This window comes from Vidua macroura, chromosome 8 (assembly GCF_024509145.1).
Source record: "Vidua macroura isolate BioBank_ID:100142 chromosome 8, ASM2450914v1, whole genome shotgun sequence".
Classification (NCBI taxonomy): Eukaryota; Metazoa; Chordata; class Aves; order Passeriformes; family Viduidae; genus Vidua; species Vidua macroura.
In genome coordinates, this window is record NC_071578.1 from 20,138,213 (window position 1) to 20,157,754 (window position 19,542).

Consider the following 19,542-nt stretch of genomic DNA (forward strand, 5'->3'; position numbering starts at 1 on the left):
AACAAAGTGAAAAAAACCCCAAGTACTGAAAGCTTGAGAGAAGAACATTAAACTAGCCACAATACATGAATTCTGAATTTCATGGCTCATTTTTTACAAGTTCAACAACAGAAGGAAGTAAAATAATACTGAAAGAGGTCCCATGCTAAAGGGTAGCATCCATATAGCTATTTCAGAAAAAAAAAATCCATCCATATAAACAGTAAATTGAAGAGATTTCTACCTGACTTCATTAGCTAGCACCCTAATTATATATATGTGGTAACATTGGGGAAAACCATACATAGCACTATGCAAAATTCTAGCAATTGTTACAAAACTGTTCAAATCAACAGGTACAAAGAGGAGTCGTTGTGAAAAGGGCAGTACTATTCAGAGGTGAAGCTCAACAGGAGCTGCCAAGATAAACATCTTGTATATCATGACTCTACCAGCATAATCTGAGTAGTGTTCTTGATTCTGCAGAGCCAGGACTTTCTTCTATAAAACCTGTTTCCTGCATGTGTTATCTGGAAAATGATAGATGTCTCGTCACATTCCATGCCATCTCATGCCTATAAAATCAGGAGTAAGAGGAACCACATTTCTAATACTTTACAGACTAACACTGAGCACTGGGCCAGCTTTGAGGGAGGCATTGACATCAGGGTGGTGTGTACGCCCCCTCTTGTGGCAGATCTTTCTGATACCCGGCAAAACTGGAAAGCAGAGATTTCACAATCTAGAAAAGGGGTCTCAAGCAACAAAAGCCTGGGGAAAGACTCTAACAGAATTTTTTTCAAAACTCATAAAATCATTATTTAATTTGATAGAATTGTTTAATATTTTTTAATCGTTTAATTATTTTTTTTTATAAAAGAGGAACCCAAATCAAACCCTGTTTTCCATACTTCTTCCCGAGCCAGAGACCCTGTGAATGCAACAGATCCCAAATCAAACAGCCTGTGGCTTAGGAAACAATCCTGATTCTGTTCTGCTTTGAAACTGACTGAATTCATCCATCCACAATGCAGTCAAAATACTAACCACTATAAAAAGGCATCAAAGGAAAAGAAAGGAAATTAAACCAACAGAAAATAAGCCCATACCCACATATTTTTCACTCTGCCAAAACAGACACAGTCACTCTACAAAACTGAATGCTATAAAGCACACTGCAAACCCGCTGATGTTAACATGAAGACTGGCTTGTTTAGATTTTTTTTCATCACTTAAATGGTTAATTCCTGCCCTTTAATCCCACACTCAAACCTTAACCTCTCCCTGAAGTTAACACAGCTCACATACAGGCACCACAAACCCATGCTGTCTCAACTCACTACGATACCGATTCACAGGTGCTCACAAGTACCACGAGTAGTGTACAGCTTTTCTCAACACAGCACTAAAAATATACAAAGAGGCAAGTCCAGCCTGCCACTTTAAAGAAACAAAGAACATTTGTTGAGCTAAGAAATGCTGCTGCTACTAGCATGGTGCAGTACAAGACTTTTCTTGTGTCAGTCGCCAAGTGAACTGAATCAGGAAGCCCCTGCTGTAGTGAATTTCTGGGAAAATCAAGCACATCACCAGCTGACATGCGGGAGGAGCTGCGGAGGTATCTCTGGAGATCTTAACCCACCTTTTTCTTGTCCATTGCTGCTCAGCCCATTGACAACAGTTTTTGCAACACCAATTTCTTCATGTTCTGAAAGACAAATGAAGTGGTTTTCAGTTAAGATTTTTGCAAGTCTACAAGGTCTTCAGCTGACACGAATAAAACTGGCTCTTGTAAATTCAGAGAAACACAGGAGACAGTGCTAGAAAGAAGCTCCAAAGGTCATCTAAAGACCTATTTCTGAACCATGAATGAAACAAATCTACCTCTGCCACTCCTGACAAATGTTTGCCTAATGAGTTCTTACAAACTTCCAGCACTACCCTGATGCAACCTATTCCAGTGCTTACCAGCCTGTAAGCTTATCAGTGCTTACACTGAATTCCCAGGTCATGCTTTTCTGGACTCTCTTCATTTTTTTCAAAATGTGCCAAAACCAGGACATGATATCCCAGTCGAGACTTCCTAAGATGCTGAAATTAAGTGGGAATATCATTCTACAGATCTTACAGATTTCTCTTCAAGTCTGGCATCTGCTTTATTTTTTCACTCTGATTTAGCCTGTTACCCAGACAAGCCCAGAAGTTTTCCTCTTCCCAACCAGCTCCCATTTCCTGGTCCCTTGTTTTTCTTTGAACATCTGATTTTTTCCTATCCATATGTCAAACTTTGTTTTCATCTCTACTAAAATATATCAAATTCAGAAGATTTTTCCAGGTTATCAGTAATTTTGAATTCTTATATTCCATACAGAAATAAGCTACAGGACCTACTCCAGTTCAAGTTGTTTCTAGCTACTTTTTGGGCCAAAATTCAAGCAACAAATGTGAATAATTGTATCAGAAACAAACAGGAATATTACTAGTAATAAAAAGGAAGACCAGTGAGTGCAAGTAGAAAACAACAAAGACTTACCAGAGCTCATTGTGGCAGAGCGACTTGCCTTTTCCACTTCTGGATTTTGTTTATGTCTGTTTAAAGTGAAAGGCAGAACGATTACATTATGTTTCATGTCTGTCCAGACAGCACTGGACACAATGCTGAACATTCACCACAAGAGTCCCGGTAACAGTCATAGTTTCTTTAAAAAAATTACTTTCAAATGCCAAGTGGATTCATGTCAAGCATCATATATTTTTTTTTTTTGCTGATAATTATCAGAAATTAAAGATTATTTCTACCCAATACAAGCACTGCTTCCAGACTTTAAGACTAATCTTCATACGAAATTGAAAGATAGTAATTTAAGTCTTAAGAGTCTATAAAGGGCAAAGTGTAAGTCTGACTAGTTTCTAAAATATAAAATGTGCATCACCTTTTAAGAGAATTTAAAAAATCAAAGTGACACTAAAAGCTTTAAACTAAAACCCTCAAATTAGAGCTTTTCTATATCTCAAGGCAATTTTCTGTTCATATCAAAGCTAGTCTATCCTTTGAAAGATATAACAATACAGAAGAGATGCACTTGTTAAAATGCATATTATAACTTCTGCACCAATCATTTCCAGCTGTGCAATGCAGCTGATATTTTCAGGATCAGACTCCAGTAAGTGAAAGGTGAAAGCTGGAAGCTTTAATTCTCCTGTTACCAAAGGCAGTGAAATTGCCAACCTAAGAGAAAAAGTACCAGATGAGGATCAGAAGAAAAAGTCAGTTTTCATGGTGATGCCAATCTGTGGAGGACAATTGTGAGGTCTATCTGTCCTCACTCCTGTGGGGACTTGACACCTGCAGCAAACAGGTTTCAAAAAAAAAAAAAAAAAAGGTGTGTTTTTGACAAGATCTCTCAACTCTCTAAAAGTCCTAAGTTGAATTAAAAGTCCTTTAATTTTGTGTTCCAATCTCCACTTCTCCCCCTGCCAAAATGTTAGCCCCAAAGAAAGTGAGATCAAGTGTAGCCCCAGACACTTAATGGCTTTCATGACACCAATAGAAATATGCATCTGAAATCACAAAATCATGCAAAACCAAGAAGCCCAAACTGACAAGTACAGGGAAAATTGCTTGGGGAAGCAAGAAACTAAACAACAGAGCTGGAAATACTTTTCCTTTTACATGAACTGGAGGCAGCAGTGGAACATTTTAAGAGGTGAAAATTCCCTTCAGGGAATTGAATTTGTTCTCCTGCCTCAAGCGTCCCCTTTCTTATCCAGCATTTGTTTCATGCCAGCCAGAATATAATGAGCATGTTCAACAGACACTCAAAAGGAAAGAAAACCCAACAAGCAAGTATAGTAACAGATGAGTCTATAAAATGAGACAATATCTGGGCTCCCCAACAAGCCACCCTAGGAACAGCTGCCAACACTTAATTGCTTAAATATTTCCTTCACTAAAATACCCACATAAGATATACACTGTGGGTTCATGAAGGCTCAGCAGGATTCAGCCTAGCTCCAAGTTGATCCCAGTAAAATACAATGTAAAGTGGGGGGTACAGTATAAAACCAGTCAACAACAAAATTTAAGTCCAGCTTGAAAGGTTGGCTGCCTGATTTTGATTGCCCGTATACTATCTGCTTTTTGTTTCTAGCATTTCATATTAGAAGTGAGTCCCTGAAATAGTAATGGTTGACACAGCCTGAAAATGTAGACAGACATACTTAGTAATAATGGTCCTTCTGATCTCTGTGTGTTTCCATTCCAGAACTATGCCTTAGTTCAAGCAAATAAAAAAGAAACAGTCTAAAATTATGTTATCCAGCTTAAGGAGATTTGTAGCAATATTGTGCTCCTCTACACATAGAAAAATGTTACATATTAAACTCATTGGGATAAAAGCCAGTCCTTCCATGGGCCAGGAGAAAAGCACAAGAAGGGGCAACAACTACAGCAAATCTCATCTCAGCTTTAGGATCAACCTCCCTCTGAAGCTGAGGAGGTTGCTGATACCCAGGTGTTTTAACTCAGCACTGGCCCTCCCCATGGGCTTCATGCAAGTCAACAGAGAATTTCTTCCACTCCAAGCATCCCCAAGAGGTTGCAATGCTGTCCTTTGGTATGCAAGATTAAAAGGAGTGGGAAAAAATAGTTCAATATATTACCTTTTCAGGAGAGGAAAGAGGATTTACTGCCTGTAATGTCTGGGCAAAGGCAGGCTCCACTGCTGCTGCAATGCCAGAGCATCACTTCCCCTCCCACAATAGCAGTATCTGAGCAATCAAACTCATGACCACATGCTTCACCCTTTTAAAAAGTCTCATTTGTTTGGAAACAGTGACATCACAACTGCCATAAAGCTCTGATTTCTGTCATGTCTTTTTGATCCAGTCTTGACATTGCTTACAGTGTGAAGCAACTAACCTTCACTGCATTAAGAAAAGCATTTAGGAAAGAATTCATACCAAAAAGAAGTATAATTACTTAGCATTAATAGATTAAATTACTTTTTACAAACAAGTGATTTGAGGAAAAATATAAAGTGATAATTAAAGAAGACTGCTAAAATTAAATGGAAAACATGTACAAACCCATTAGATTTAGATTGGATCTGGAAAAATTACTTTTCCACATATCCCCACGCTTAGTAGCAATTATGGAATTCAATTAAAATAACAAGCATCCAATGTTCACTTTCTGTGAAACTAATCAGTTTCCTTCAAGCACTCAAAGATGTGCTTAATGCAAGTTCCCATACACAGAATGGATTCAGTGTGCTCAGGGTAGAGCAGCCAATCCTGAGTCCCTGCGTTGGTCTAACTCCAGAAACTCCATTTAAAAGCTGATTTTGATCAGTTGATTATCTGCACACAGGTCTGCTGCATGCAAGTAGAAGTAACTCCTGTTTAGGCCAACAAAATTATGGTGCATGTTTGGAGTTGAGAACATGCTTTGGCACCTTATTGCATCAGGGCTACGGAGTTATTCTACCTGTCTTCCATGTACTTGAGCCAAACCACAAACAGAAGTCCTATTAGGCCTGTCTCAGTCCTAGGGCTGCCCTTGGGATCAGATGGACAGTCCAGCCAGGTAACACACCTGGCTCCACAGTGCCAGTGCAGCCAAGTATTGGCCTCTAACAGCTGGGAAGGCACATGCTGTAAGCCAGTGTGCTATGCACATTTGGATCCTTAGGCAGCTTAGTCCCTGCCAGGCTGGGCAGACAGGCTGTTCCTGGAAACAGGTGGGTCTGGAATCATTTGTTGCTCCCAGCTCCCCTCAAGATCTTTCTGTAGACATGGCCAAGCTGTTCCTGTAGACACACACAGTAATGCACAGCAGTACTTCAGAAAGGAGTGTTTCAAAGGGAACCAAGAATGAAGTCCCTCGTGTCAGTGTTAAAAACTGAGAACTTCCTATTGCCAGATCAGGCAAAGGAAAAAAGAAAACTAGTAGAAAAAGTACTCCAAAGCAAAACCCCCACATGTCGCCTTTCAGCTCCCTGCTCCAGCTAACCAGTGTGTCCTTGCCAGACTGGAATTAGTGCCTTTCCTGAAATGTGACAGACATAGCAACAAAGGCTTCAAAGCTGCACACATGCAAAACACAATGAAAGGTAAGGAATTCCTCAGGGCATAAACCAGCAGCTGTAACCCTGAACATGCCAGTGTCCATACGTAACATCCACCAACTCCTTGTCAGTTCAGTCCTACCTCTAGACGGATGTTTAACTTTTCCTTCCTCCCTTTCACCCCCAACACATTTCTCCAAGGCTGCAGTCCCTTCCCTACTTGGTGCGGAAAAGAGAGCAGTGTGCTCAGAAGCCTATTTAGGAGGAATGCAGATAAGTGGCAACCACTTCTGTACAGCCTGTCTGGATTATCTCACATGCTCTAAAGGTTTGAATACTCCCCCTACAAAGGCAGGGGGTACCAAACAGCTCATTAATAGTTCTGAGCAAGGACACATGCTCTTAGGTCACTGGTATCTCAGCTAAGAGTCGTGGGCAGTCGTTATTTTTGGTGGTTTAATGTGAGCGTGGGGAAAAGTAACTTCCTTTTTCTCCCCTTGTTATTACTGACAGCTCCAGTGACTCAGATAGGATTTTAAAACAATTGCTAGGCATGAGATGAACATTAAAAATTTATTGTGCTTGTCCCTTATATTCCTGAGATGTAGACTCCTTCATTTTTCTCAGTTTCAAGTTTTTCACATTTTCGAAGTTTTCTCTCTAAATACAAGAGCTTTAAGTGTTTTGTGGGTGCATTTACATGAAAAATCAAATTCTAATTTATATCAGTATAAAGTAGGAGTTGAGGCTATCAGAAAAATTGCAAGCTTTCAGACTGAAAGGATGATTAGCAATAACAAAACTTACTTTTCACCTGGTCAGGTCTTACACATCACTGGCAGCACTCATTTGTTTCTCCCTGGCTCAGACCCTTTCTCACAATGCCATCAGTGTCCCTGACCCAAATGCTCCTCTTCAGTGAGCCATGTCAGCAATATGGAGTCTCAAATCTGGAAAGTGGGCAAAGAGCTGCACTGCAGTCAGTGCCTCCCACTAGCACGTTCCTCTGCTTAAAGGAACTTGCTGGAAAACACATCTCCTGTGCACTTCTCACCTCACATCATATAAAACATGACAAGAAAAAAAATAACTCAGAATAGAGCAGGCAGCTCAGATTAACCCAGGCAATCAGCTCTCTCTTCAACTATGATTATTCTCTTATTCTGGAATACTGAAATATGTTGTCTATCATTTTTATTTTAAGGGTTAAAGAACATCCTGTCATTCCTTCAGAAGACATTATGGTCCTAAGAATAAAAGTAATGAAAAGACTATGAGTAAGCAAGCAGTGCACATAGAATTATCACACCAATTCTGTACAAGACAACAGCTTCCACACACTCTTCAGCAAGTGTTAAGACAGCAGAGAGAGAGAGCACTGAAAGCTTACTAAATGAAACAAATGGCATCATTACACGGTGTTCTTATAAATAATTGAACTTACAGCTGTTACAATAAACAAACACAGCACATTTTAAATGCAGTACCACTTTCTTTTTTTTTCCTTTAAATATAGTGTGTGTCTGTTGCCTTCCAAATGAGCAAAATTAAATAGGTGCCAGTTTGGTGCAATATATAAGGAATGCGCCTCTCTTAATAATAAAAGTTAAATAGGAAATGTAAACTAGGAGATACAGCTTTAAGAATTCTGAGATGCTTTTGAAATAAGTCATCAACTTCAGAGTAAACAAAGTTTACTGCAACCTGAGTTGACTCAGTTCAAGGTCACCATTTGTGGAGCAGGGGGCAGAAAAGAATCTCCTGGGTCATCCAGCCTACTCCCATTCTATTGCAGGCAACTGTGTCATACAACCCTGTGCAAGAACACTTCACATTCCAGCTTAAAACTGCTAAAGTTTCCCGCCTCCACTGCTCTTCCTGGAAGCCTGCTCCAGAACTCATTGCTTTTATGGCATGAATGCTGTTTCTCATTTGCGACCTAAATCATATTCATGAGCAGCTATAGATGAATTGTTTTGCACCAACTCAATTTTTCTGTTTAAGCAGGTCCTCCTCCTTGCATTCACCCCTATCCATGCATTTTAGAAAGCAATTGCACCTCTGAGTCTTCCTCAGAAGTGCAATTGCATTCCCAAAGAAATTGGCCAGCATGCTGTCACCCATCTCATTAAAATCTGACAAATAGTGAAAGACTTTAAAAGATCGGCAGGCCAAAGTCTAAACTCCACTTAATGTCACAAAGCCTACAGCCAACATGCCCAACAGCTGAACAGCAAGGTTGAAAAGGTAAATCATCTCTTTTTGTCCATTCTAACTCTGACCTGTATACTAAAATGAATTCCATTATTAGTGCTAGTTCAGATAGTGATTTGATGTCTATAGGAACCACCCTGCAAAGAAATAGACTGGAATAATTTCATATTAGCCACTAAACCTTCATTAAAGACCACTGACTTATACCTGGAAGACTGTGGATGAAAGGTGGCTCTTGCTTGAGCCATCAACCTCCTGCTCTGCTGCAGACTCAGGGTTGAAAAACAGCCATCCAGAAGGTTGTTTGGCTCACAGCAGACTCGGCATGCAGTTTACTACCAGTTCCCTCTGGATAAGTAACTGCTCACATCCCTGCCTTACAGTCAAAAACATTTCTTCTCCTGGCAATAAACTCTAAATACACTGTAACTGGGCTTTGACTTCCTCCTCAGTCTGTCATGACTGCCCTCTGTCTTTAGTTTTTGGTGGCTGAGACATGGTGACAGTAGCCCTGGCCAATGTATCATGGGTGTCAGCTGAAGAAACAAATGCCTTTCTGCCACACCCATATGCCCAAGCAACTCACATGAACATTTTGAAACTTCAGAAAGAAAACTAACATTTCCCAGGATATTTTAAATAAAATCTCATCTCCATCTTAGCAGAAGATACAAAGCACAGCACTTGACAGCAGCAGAAGTTGAGATTTCTGTTCAGATTTATCTGCAATATGTATGATCACATCTCATAGGTGGAAACACTGTACAAACAAGCCTATGTACATCCTATAAAAGGGAGCTCACTGCGCACAGATCTCAGGCTGCCAGCTCCAGGGAAGGTTGTAAACAACTTAACAGCATACCACAACCTGGGACTGTTCAGGACACTTAACTGAGATTCACACAGGAACTGGGGCAAGGAGCACACAACTACTGAAATTGGAATTTATTTACAGGTAAGAGTTCATTTGTTCCATGACACCCAATTTACCTTTGTTGCAAAAGGAAAACCTTTCAGTCTGCAATGACCGCACCTAGCCAAGAGGATGCTGGCTTTGTACTTCAGCTGGAAGAAATGGAGGATTCATTGAGTTCAAGCTGTTGTGAGACTACTTGTAGGAGCTGTGCAGCTGGGGTGCTCTGGGTGCTGCACCTAACTCTCTGCAGACCTCTGATATGGGGCCGCTTGTGCCTCGGCAGAACAATTGCTGTAAATAAACAGACCCAAATTCCAGAAGCCCTAATTATGTATAACAATGAATCCATTCAGCTGACTGCAGGATTGAGGGACACAAACACTGCATCGCATTTACTACAGTGAATGGCATTCTATAAATACAAATCAATTAGATCATCTAAACAACATCCAGCAGCTTCTCTTGCATGATTTTGTATAACAAATACTACAAAGGCTGTCTTCACCTTTATCACACACTCAAACAGTAAAGTAGTAAATAAGAGGAAGTTGCATTAAGTAGAAATACTAATTAGAGAATGACTAGTGTCTCAAAGTTCAAATCCAGTTTACAAACAAATTTCATAAAAATTAAAGAGAAGACTCTGATGCACCTTTGAGATATAAACCAGATACTCTAGATACTTTAATGCTACAGACCACCTTATACCATTCCAGACACATCCTGAGATTTCCAGTTGTGTAAGGCAGAGGAATTGTGCAGGCCTGAATGAGTGCTCACTGTGCTCACTGTGGCAACCACACCAAATGTTAATTACAACCTCTTCTAGCATTAGCTGTTCTGAAGCTCTGAACAAACACTCACTAAGCAACAGCTAATAATTTTCAATACATATAGGTGATAGTCTTATTTTATACCAAGATGGAAGATTTGTGCCTCTATCCTATGAACATCCAAAACTAGCTGATCTGGCATAGTGTAACGGGGCCTTATAAGTATCAGTCTTACACGTTGCTTTTTAAAGTTTCAAATTAAGAAAAATCAGTTTGAGAATTGGTCTCCTTTACAAACAACTGCAACAACCTCCAGAGAACCACATAGAGCTAAGTCTAACCAAAGCACACAGGGAGCCAGGCATACAATATTGCCAACACATCTCTGACAAGCCTAGTTGGAAGCAAGCTGAAATGAGACAAGGTCATTTTCTTTAGCCTTTTCCAACCTGGAAGCACTGCTATGCTAGCAAAATTGCCAGGGGACTAATTCATCTGCCTGGATATCAGACACAAAATGGTCTCAGCAAAACTCAGAAGGCTGGCCACTGTCACACATCCAAGGCCACACAGCAAACTTGTGCCTGCCAGGGAATTCAGGCTGGAGCACTGGCTTGCTAGTCCTGATGGACTGCACTGCCTCCAGAGTCACCTACATGCCAGAAGGAAGTCACTGCTGCTCTACTCACTACTGAAAACACACAGAAAATCAAACTGATGGGTGAAACAACAGTCTGACATTCCAAGTGTCTCCAGATCCTCTGTCTCCAGAAATAGCAGAAAGTTACATTCCAGAAGCCAGTCCTCATCTTTACTTCCCTCTGACTCCTCCTGCCTCAGGTGACAAATTCATATATTGCTGAGAATTCCACATCCATTCTCTTCATTTTCCTCTTAAGTAACTGCCTCAGAATCTGCATTCAGGAATTCCTTTCAATTTCTCCTTCCCATACAAATAATTAGGAGAAAGATCACTAGGGTAAGGAGGCAAGTATATGCCCATTTCCCTTAATGAGAATACAAACCCATGTAATGACTACTCTGACATTGCCTCTTTTCAATCAGCAACCGGAAATACCTATCCAAATGAAAGCAGCATTCTGAAAATCACTGTGCACTGCCCACCAGACCTACCCACTCAGTGTATATTAGCATATGCCAGAGTCATATAAAGTCCTGGGAGTTCAGCTCACAGCAGGTCTAGCAGAAGTAGATGTGACTAACTGTGACTAAAAACCATACTAGTGTCCTTACCTCGATTCAGGCTTTTCAGTCAATGGAGCCATTTTCTTAGTGTCTTGATTTCACTCCAAGAGAGGTATGAAAGAGTTAAAAAAACCTTTCACTGTGTTGCCCAGTCACTTGGCTGCTGAAGTGTAAGAAATTTGTGAAGACATCTCTCTTTCTCTCTGGCACCCTTAAATACTTTGCTCCTCCTACTGCTGTGCTTTAATTAGCCAGCTGGTTCTTAGTCACCCCATCCTGTCACTAGGCTTGCTCACCAACAGCCACCCCCACCCAGCCTGCCTGTCACTCCCCTGCCACTGTCATCAGGAAGGACAAGGTCTCTTCCTGCAGCTCTGGAGCTGGGGAAGGGAAAGAGAAAAACGTTGGAGGTGACACTCCAGGGTAGCATTGGTATGGGATGCACTTGAGAAGTGACAGAAAGACCTTGAAGGGATGTTAAATTACAGAAAAAGTACTTGAAAAAGCACTTTTCTGTTTTATTTTAAATCAGGCAGCATCCACTTGTCATTAGCACTGGACATGGCAGATCCCATTTCAATGGCTAGGAGCTGAAGGGGCAGATAAAGTTTCTGCTCTTGGCAGCTGAGATTTGTAGCATAAATACCTGACATAACACAAGAGGAAACTAAGTGCTTGTATGGCTATTACTTATTATATGCCCACTCCTTGAGCATTTTAACAGGCATCAAAGAAGTTTCTGAGCCATCAGCAGGACTAGGGTGTCCCTAGAGGGGAGTGCCCCCACCACAGTGCGACTTAGCAACCTAAAACTTGCCCTGGAGTGGAAGTGATGCCAGCTTTTAGAAGAGTGAGGGAATCTCACATGCCCAGGCCTGGGCAGCCCATTAGTGAGGAAGGCAAACTGCAGCACAGAATCACCCTTCCTTCCACAGCCAATGTCTACAACAGAAACAACTGGGACAACTTCCTCAACTCAGACCTTGGAGGATGGCTCAAACAAGACCAAGTGATAATTTAATAGTGGAAATAATTTGAAGGAGGCCCCTAAGTCTCTTGGTACTATCCTCTGTCACCAGCACTGGCTTTTATGACTGACACTCCTCTGTGTCTCTATTTGCAGCCTGTCCCTGGATTTTGATTCCTCAAATACACACATACAGGCATTGATCTGCTGCCAAACTTACAGACTGATAAAATGTACTGAAAATTATTGCAAGACGAGCATCTCAGCATTCAAATGAGACCTAGAAAGCAACACAGACGGCAAGAGTTGCTGATTGCAGAAAGGCATAGGAGCAAAACTGATTCTGTAGGTCAAAGCTTACACTACTGATTCTTTCAGTGAAATGTTAGCAAAGGACACAGAACAAAGGTCTCCAAATACCTGCACATATAAATCCATACTGATCCTCTGTCAAATACTGACTCAGGTTCGGTCAGCAACACAAGCTCTCCGTTTTCCTTCCCAATACCTCCTTTAGCATCCCAGTACTTACCTCCCACCAAATGAAGCATTTCATTGTAAATCAAAATGGGCATAACTGTAACTTGGTATATTTATGGCTAAGAGGCCAAAAAGGGCTGCTCTATTTTACTTCATTTAAGACAATCCCAAACCTCAGTGTGAACATGGCAGTGATAGTTCTAAGTAGAGTAAACAAAGGGCTCTGGAGCCTACATTTAATACCACATCCTAATGTTAGGGACCTTGTACCTCAGCTTTTGATTTCATCTACCACAGCAGATACCAGACACTATTAGCAAAAGTCAGGCCTGGATCTAGGTTTAGGTTCTAGTCCCTTTACATTTGAGGTGTGTTTGGTTTGGGTGGAGGACGAAGAGGGTCATTTCAGAAGTATCAACAGTCAGAATAAAGGGTGATGGAAAATAATATATATGTTTTGAGTGGTCAGATCCTACTCTCCTATTCACAAAGCAAATGCAAACCAATCAACCAAACAAAAAAACCTAACGCCATGTGGCTCTCTAAAACAAATCAGAAAAGCCAACAAAAACCCCCACATTCTCCATAGTAAATTGTACAGTCATCACCAGCTCCAATTATTTGAAACATACTTATTTACACAACATGAAACACAGTTTACACAGTATGCAACAGGAGACCCCTCACAACCCAAAGACAACCTCCTTGATCTCCTTCATGTCTGTTGTGAAGCCTGGACCACGTGAGAGTAGGTCAGTTGGAAGCCGTATTTGCTGCGTAGCAGGGGTTTATAAACAAGCCCCAGATAGTTTGTCTTCAGGTAACAAAAATGACAGTGATTAGAAAAAAACATACTGTAAAAATAACAGCTAGTGAATGAAAGCATGACATCTAGGGAGAAGCAAAGTAAGGAAGGATCCAGAAGTTGGCTCAAGTCCAAAGTTAGGATGGTCAGATCAAGATGAGGTTTGAAACATTCTTGGTCTTTGCAGAAACTAGCTTAGAGGACCTTCAAACAGCTTGGCAAGGAGGGAGGAGTATCTGTTGCAAACCACCACTTGAATGGAAAATAGAATTTTCACAAAATTCCACCTGGATGAAGATCAGCAAGCTTTGCCTGGCTGCAGGGCCACAAAGCCTGGCTGTTTCTAGTCAACCCTGAGTGCATGATAAAAAGCATTATGAAATGTTGATGTTTTACCATCAACCTACTGTACTAATGTACTGTGCACTGCAGTTTTCCTGGCATCTGCCGCTGCACAATCTCTGCTGTGTTTTTCCCCATAATTCCATGTCTTTGTGAAAGATAACTTCACCATGGTGGCAGAAGGAAATAGCAAAAAGGAACAAATTAATTTTCTCAACAAAGGAAGTCTTTGCCATAACAGAAGTAGATGCTGGTTCTAGGATATTCTGGATGCCTGCTCTTGTAGCAACTGGATAAACCTGCTTTCACCAGAGGGAGTAATTTTACCAGTTATAAGCTACCCTGGAAAGTTTTGTTGCCCAATCCATGATGGCTTTTTTATTTTGGTAAATATCACACAGCTATACTAGTTCTTTTATGCCACCCCAATATGCTATGGGACAAGGCTTTCCAGCTACCAGAAGAAGGCGGAGGTGCAGTGACATGCAGTTTAGAAAAGGAGGTACTTTTCATAGATCTGGGAAATGCTAAACAAAAGTGATTGAAGTTACTTCATTCTGCAGATGGAGGAGGAAAGCAAGCAAACTTACATCATGCTAGTGCTTTTAGTTCAGTTCCAGGGTTTGAATTGCAAAACAAAACTCAGCCAAAATAACACGTTGCTGCCAGAGTTCCACCCAGTACTGTCAATGAGCACAAACTCATTCACCCAACATCCTTGCCCTGCTTTGTTACAAAACAGCCACCCAGGTTGTGGTTAGGATAGTATGACAGCACCTTCCCTGCTATAAAAGATGAGCCCCACCTTGCCCCAAAGCTCCCAACACATGGACCCCCTTGACCTGAGCCTGAATTCTGCAGCTCAGTCCTGCCCAGCTGAAACAAGGGAAGCAGCACCACCGCAGAATGAAATACCGTCATCAGCAGCCCCTACAATCTGCCAGGCTGCTCCTGATCCTTCCAGCTGCACAAGGACTCAGGAAGCACTTCCAGCTGAGTCTGCATGACATGAGGGGTTCAGACTGTCACCAGAGACTGAGAAAAATTCTTTGGAAAGATATACAGGTCTTTTAAGAGCTCTAGATAGGAACTTAATCTGTCAGTAAGAGCAAGTCTTCAGGACACAAGTTAAGGGCCTGCAAGAGGTCCTTGTAAAAACAAGGTAAGTACCAATCCAGTGAAAGCACATAACTTGCTAAGCATAGAGAGAGAATAGCAGATAATACAAAACAAAGAGCTAAAAATTTTTCTCAAATGGCTGAGAAAAGCAAATGCAAAATTTGTCTTCCTTGCTGAAGATTGAAGAACTGTCCTAGTGTCCCTTTTGGGTGTTGACAATTAGGGCTGTACTGGAGATTGGTGATGCCGCATTTAAAACAGAATGAAGTTTCACCTGGTTGGATCACAGTTTACCAGCACTCAGGATCTACAGCATCTTAAGGGAAACTTCAGTAGAGGCATGGCACCTGCTGCTGTTGTCTTCTGACTGCAGAACTCCATGGGAGGTGGACACACTCTCTTACACCAGCACAAGCAGGGAGTGATCAGCTGTTTAGTAGGCACCTGAGTAGAACATTTTTTCCAGCTCCTACTGATTTGTTGACCTATTTTAACTCCCATGCATAAAAGAAAGTATAACCTTGCTCCTCTTCCTAGAATAGCTGGTGACCCTGGTCCAAGCAATTTTGTGGAATTCAGGACCTGCTAACTGCAACACTATAAGGGAAAAACTTGGCTATGTTTACTCTAAGGAAAGTCCTAGGAAATGAATGGCAGAATGTTACAGAATGTGATTGACAAAGCATGCATCCTCACCTACACATAAGCATCTCCAGCCCTTTGTACCCTCTGCTCCCACATACTCTCAGGCAAAATGGAAGCAAAACTTGCATGCTGGGATTTGTGGCATATGTGCCAAACTGGGGTGTGGGACACAAGGATTATACTCAATGATCACAGGATTGCTTGTGGCAGGAGAGCCCAGGCTTATGCTCCTCTACTACAAAAGGACAAAGGAATTTCCTAAGTTTAGTTTAGGCCAGAGCTGTGCTTACTGACCCAACCAGCACCTCAGTCAATGAAAGGCACTGTTGACTGTGAAGGCAACAGAATACAACTCCAATCAGTATTAAAAGCTTCTGTAAAGGCACCAGCTGTTTACCACTGCTCTTAACCTCTGTGCTATAGAGCTTAAATTAACCTTAAGGTAGTGTCAGAACAAAAATCACCTCCTATATGACACAGAAAGAAATTGAGTTTTGCAAAGTTCTCTCATTTTTCTTTAGATCCAAAATACTCAGATACTAGCATAATCTCTGTGCCAGCACCTGAGTTTACTGCCTCTTCCAGGGACAGTGATTTGCTAAGTTGCTGAGAGTGAAAAAGGAGATACAGAAGTGCAGTAAAGAAGGGAACTTGTAGAAGCAAAAAAGAAAATTTAAACTGTGCTCTCTCTCCATCTCAGCATTTTCTTGCAATGCTTTTTCCTGCACCCTAAGTGCTAAAGACAAATGAATATCAAATCAGGCTACCCACAGCTGATCTTCTGTTCTCCAGGAACAGAACTACAGAGCCAAAAGAAGCAACATGTGGTCCAGTAGACATGCCTGGGCATTCACAGAAACTAAGTCCCAGCAGTTCTGTCAAATGTATTTGATGTGTGTGTCATTAAAAAGCATAAATCCAGCCCAAAACACCAGGCTGAGGAGAAACTTAGATTCTAACTTGGCCAGCTGGCCAGTTACATTTGTAACTATGAAAGCTAATAAGAGAGTAATCATATTTCACAGTTCACAGCTGAAAGTCATTTCCTTTAGGAGTTAATGATGGTTTAAATTCCCCCTTGTTTTGGTTTCTCTCCTGTAAACTGTGACAGAGTTTTGAAGGCCTTACTTTAAATCTGCCTTCAAAGAGCAACGCTTTGGTATATGTGTATTGAGAGGAAAAGTGCTTAAACCTCTCCAAGAGGAAGAAGAGAAAAGCTGATCTTCCCTCATCCCCCCGCTGCCAACAACACAACCATTTCTTGTCACAGCAAAGAAACAGCAACTGGATGACTAAATAATGATAATGACTGCTGCTCAGTGCACTGCTGGGCTTTGATTAGATTCTTCTTGGCCTCTAATCAGATTTAAGAAAAAAAAATAAGGAAAACAAAACCCCAAAGAAAACACATCGGCCATTCAGAAGAGACAGGACTGATTCTAATAGAATCAGTACAGTGCTCAGTTAAGATGCTCTGGGGTCATTGTCTCTGTCCAGAAAGATCAGATCCTTCGTTTCAGTGACTTGGAATGAAGTAAACAAAGAAACTGCCCATCAGGCCATGAACTGCTCCCACAGACCTTTGCATCAAAAGTTCCATAGCCCAAAAAACACAGCTAAACAGGCCTTGGGGAACGTCCACCTCTGGAAGCCCGGGGGTGTTGAAATTTTCACATCCTAAACTAACTGCCCTGTGCCAAGCAGGCATGAGCTATGAATGTATAAGCAGATTGGGAAGACATTAAGGAAAACGTTTGAAACACACTGTCCCTTCCAGAATCTCTGCCTCATCAATGCTCCATCTGTTCTCAAAAATTCAATGGAAAAAATGAAAACTCCATTTTCCTGATTGCTTTAAATTCACTCTCACTGTTACCACTCTGGTTTCTGGCACAGTGCTGCATCATTTAAACCTCTATTACAGTGGGCAGAGCCAGTGTGGAGGTGGTGTGATCAACCAGCTGAAACCAAAATTACATTCTGGGCAACACCTTCCTCTAGAAGACATTCTGCTCTGACCCAAGGGAAAGTTGTGAAAGAAGACTTGTTACACCTTACAGCAGCTTGTCTGAATAACCTTCAGCATTCACTCAAAGCAACAAATTCCAGAACTGAATAAGGCAGCAGCTATTGACCAGCAGGCCCTGGGAAATCTGGCCATTAGTAAGAATATCTTTAACTCTTTAGCAACTCTCCAACAGTTCTGTGTATGCACTAAGGGAACTTTTTCTCAGTTATTGAGCCTTGGACCTACTGTAGCATTTTCCATGCTTTGACTCCCTCATCTATGACAACAGAAGATTCAGTCAATATATATCCACTGTACTTTCACAGATTAACTTTGTTTCATGGTGTACTGGCTAGATATTTTCCTTCCCCTTCTGTGCCTTTGGTCCATCTTGACAGCCCTGGAACTGTTTTGCATTGCAGATCAATGCATACTGGACTGATGTAGTATTCATTTTTCTCTCACATAAAAAAGGTAATGTAAAAAGGGCCATTTAGGGCTCCACCTAAGCTGGAATAGGGGCTAAAAAGTAGGTTGTTCTCCTTCAAACTCCCATATGGGCTATTCAGGCCGTGGTACTCAATGCTAGGAGCTCCCTGAAGAACAGATGTGTTATGCCTTGATGCCACATGACAGCCAGTAGGACTAAGCAGGCATCACAAATAAGGGAAGAAAGAAATGCAGATGTCATCACTTGGCTGATGACACAGGTCAGCCACAGCACAAGCATGAGGCACAGTGACTCCCAGGCATGTCTGTAAGAATCAAGGCTTCTTGGAGATGTTCTTTTTCCAGATCAATGCCTGACTGCGAATTTCTGCCTGGAAGAGAACCAAATATCACATTCTCTTCCCTCTAAAGCAGTCACACTGAGGGGAGGGAGCTTCCATCCCTTTTGCAGGCTAAGTACAGGCTCACATTCAGGCCAAGTGTAAAACAGCCCATTGTGCCAGTTCAACAGTGGGGTCAATGTGATTTTGTTCATTAGGCAGTAGTAGGAGAATGACATAAAATTTGGCTTCATACATCCCAAAAGTTTCTCCAGCTTCCTCTCCAACAGCTTGAACTTTAATTCCTTAGAGAGGAGTAATTCATAAAAGACAGTACCATCTGCTAACAACAGCCTCTGCATGTTCAGCATGCAAGAGACCGATGCGGCCTCACTGGAAGGGTTGTGTATCCCCAAAGGAAACAGACATAAGCAACCCTTGAGAACCATAATGTCAGGATGGATGTGACTCTGGCATAGAGACAACACCAGGTAAAGAAAGAAGTAGCCAAAAAGAATTGTATGTGTAATTTCTGTAAAGCCAGAAATTCAGTCTTTGGTAACTGCTGTTTTGACCTTTGCCTTCCTGATCACAAACAGGCTCCCTAGAATAGTCGTCCTAAAGGAAATTCCAAAATCCCACCACCTCCATCTGTTTCTGACCTGGAATAAGGCACAGAATATTTACTAGCACTACCATCAAAATAAACAAAAAGGGATGTCACAAATGCAGATAATAAACAAGGAGGATGTAACAAATGCAGATAGCAAACATTATGGCACAAACACAAATAGGAACACATCTGATGGTGGCAAAGGTGAATTTAATTCTTTCTGGGACTACATTTTATCTAATGCATCTATGAATCACCACAAAAGTAGCATTTGGAGATTGTAAGTACTTAGTCATGCTAAGGTAAGTATTGACACCCCTCATCCTTAATCATGTCAAGAACTGGAGCTTTTGACTGGCTCACATACAAAAAAAAGCCTCTGTAATACAGTGGTACTCTTGCCACCATACAGCTTTCTGCACAGCCCAGGTAGGCTGCTGCTAGGATGAAAACTCCTTTACTACAAGTGATAGAGACAGTTGTGATTTTGGTGCCTGAAGTAAGGATGAAGTCTCCCAGTAATGTGCTCCTTCCCCTCCCTTTCAGGCTACTCACATCAGTCAGCTGGATGAACTTTCAGGCCCAGCTTAGGACAGGATCTTCTGACAATGACTTGTACCCTGTCTTCTCTTTAGAT

The 19,542-nt window shown here is 41.4% G+C and overlaps 1 protein-coding gene across 1 annotated transcript in view; it reads right to left on the bottom strand.

The window, feature by feature from the left end:
• The window catches only part of SORBS1 (sorbin and SH3 domain containing 1), a 74,279-nt gene extending 63,034 nt beyond the window's left edge, over positions 1–11,245 (bottom strand). Inside the window, exons 1-3 of the mRNA XM_053983553.1 lie at positions 11,205–11,245; positions 2,513–2,568; positions 1,622–1,687 (exon numbers count right to left, since the gene is read on the bottom strand). Coding sequence (XP_053839528.1) covers positions 1,622–1,687; positions 2,513–2,568; positions 11,205–11,236 — 154 coding nt within the window. The 5' untranslated portion in view covers positions 11,237–11,245. The remainder of the gene's footprint in view (positions 1–1,621; positions 1,688–2,512; positions 2,569–11,204) is intronic.
• Positions 11,246–19,542: the final 8,297 nt, after the last annotated feature.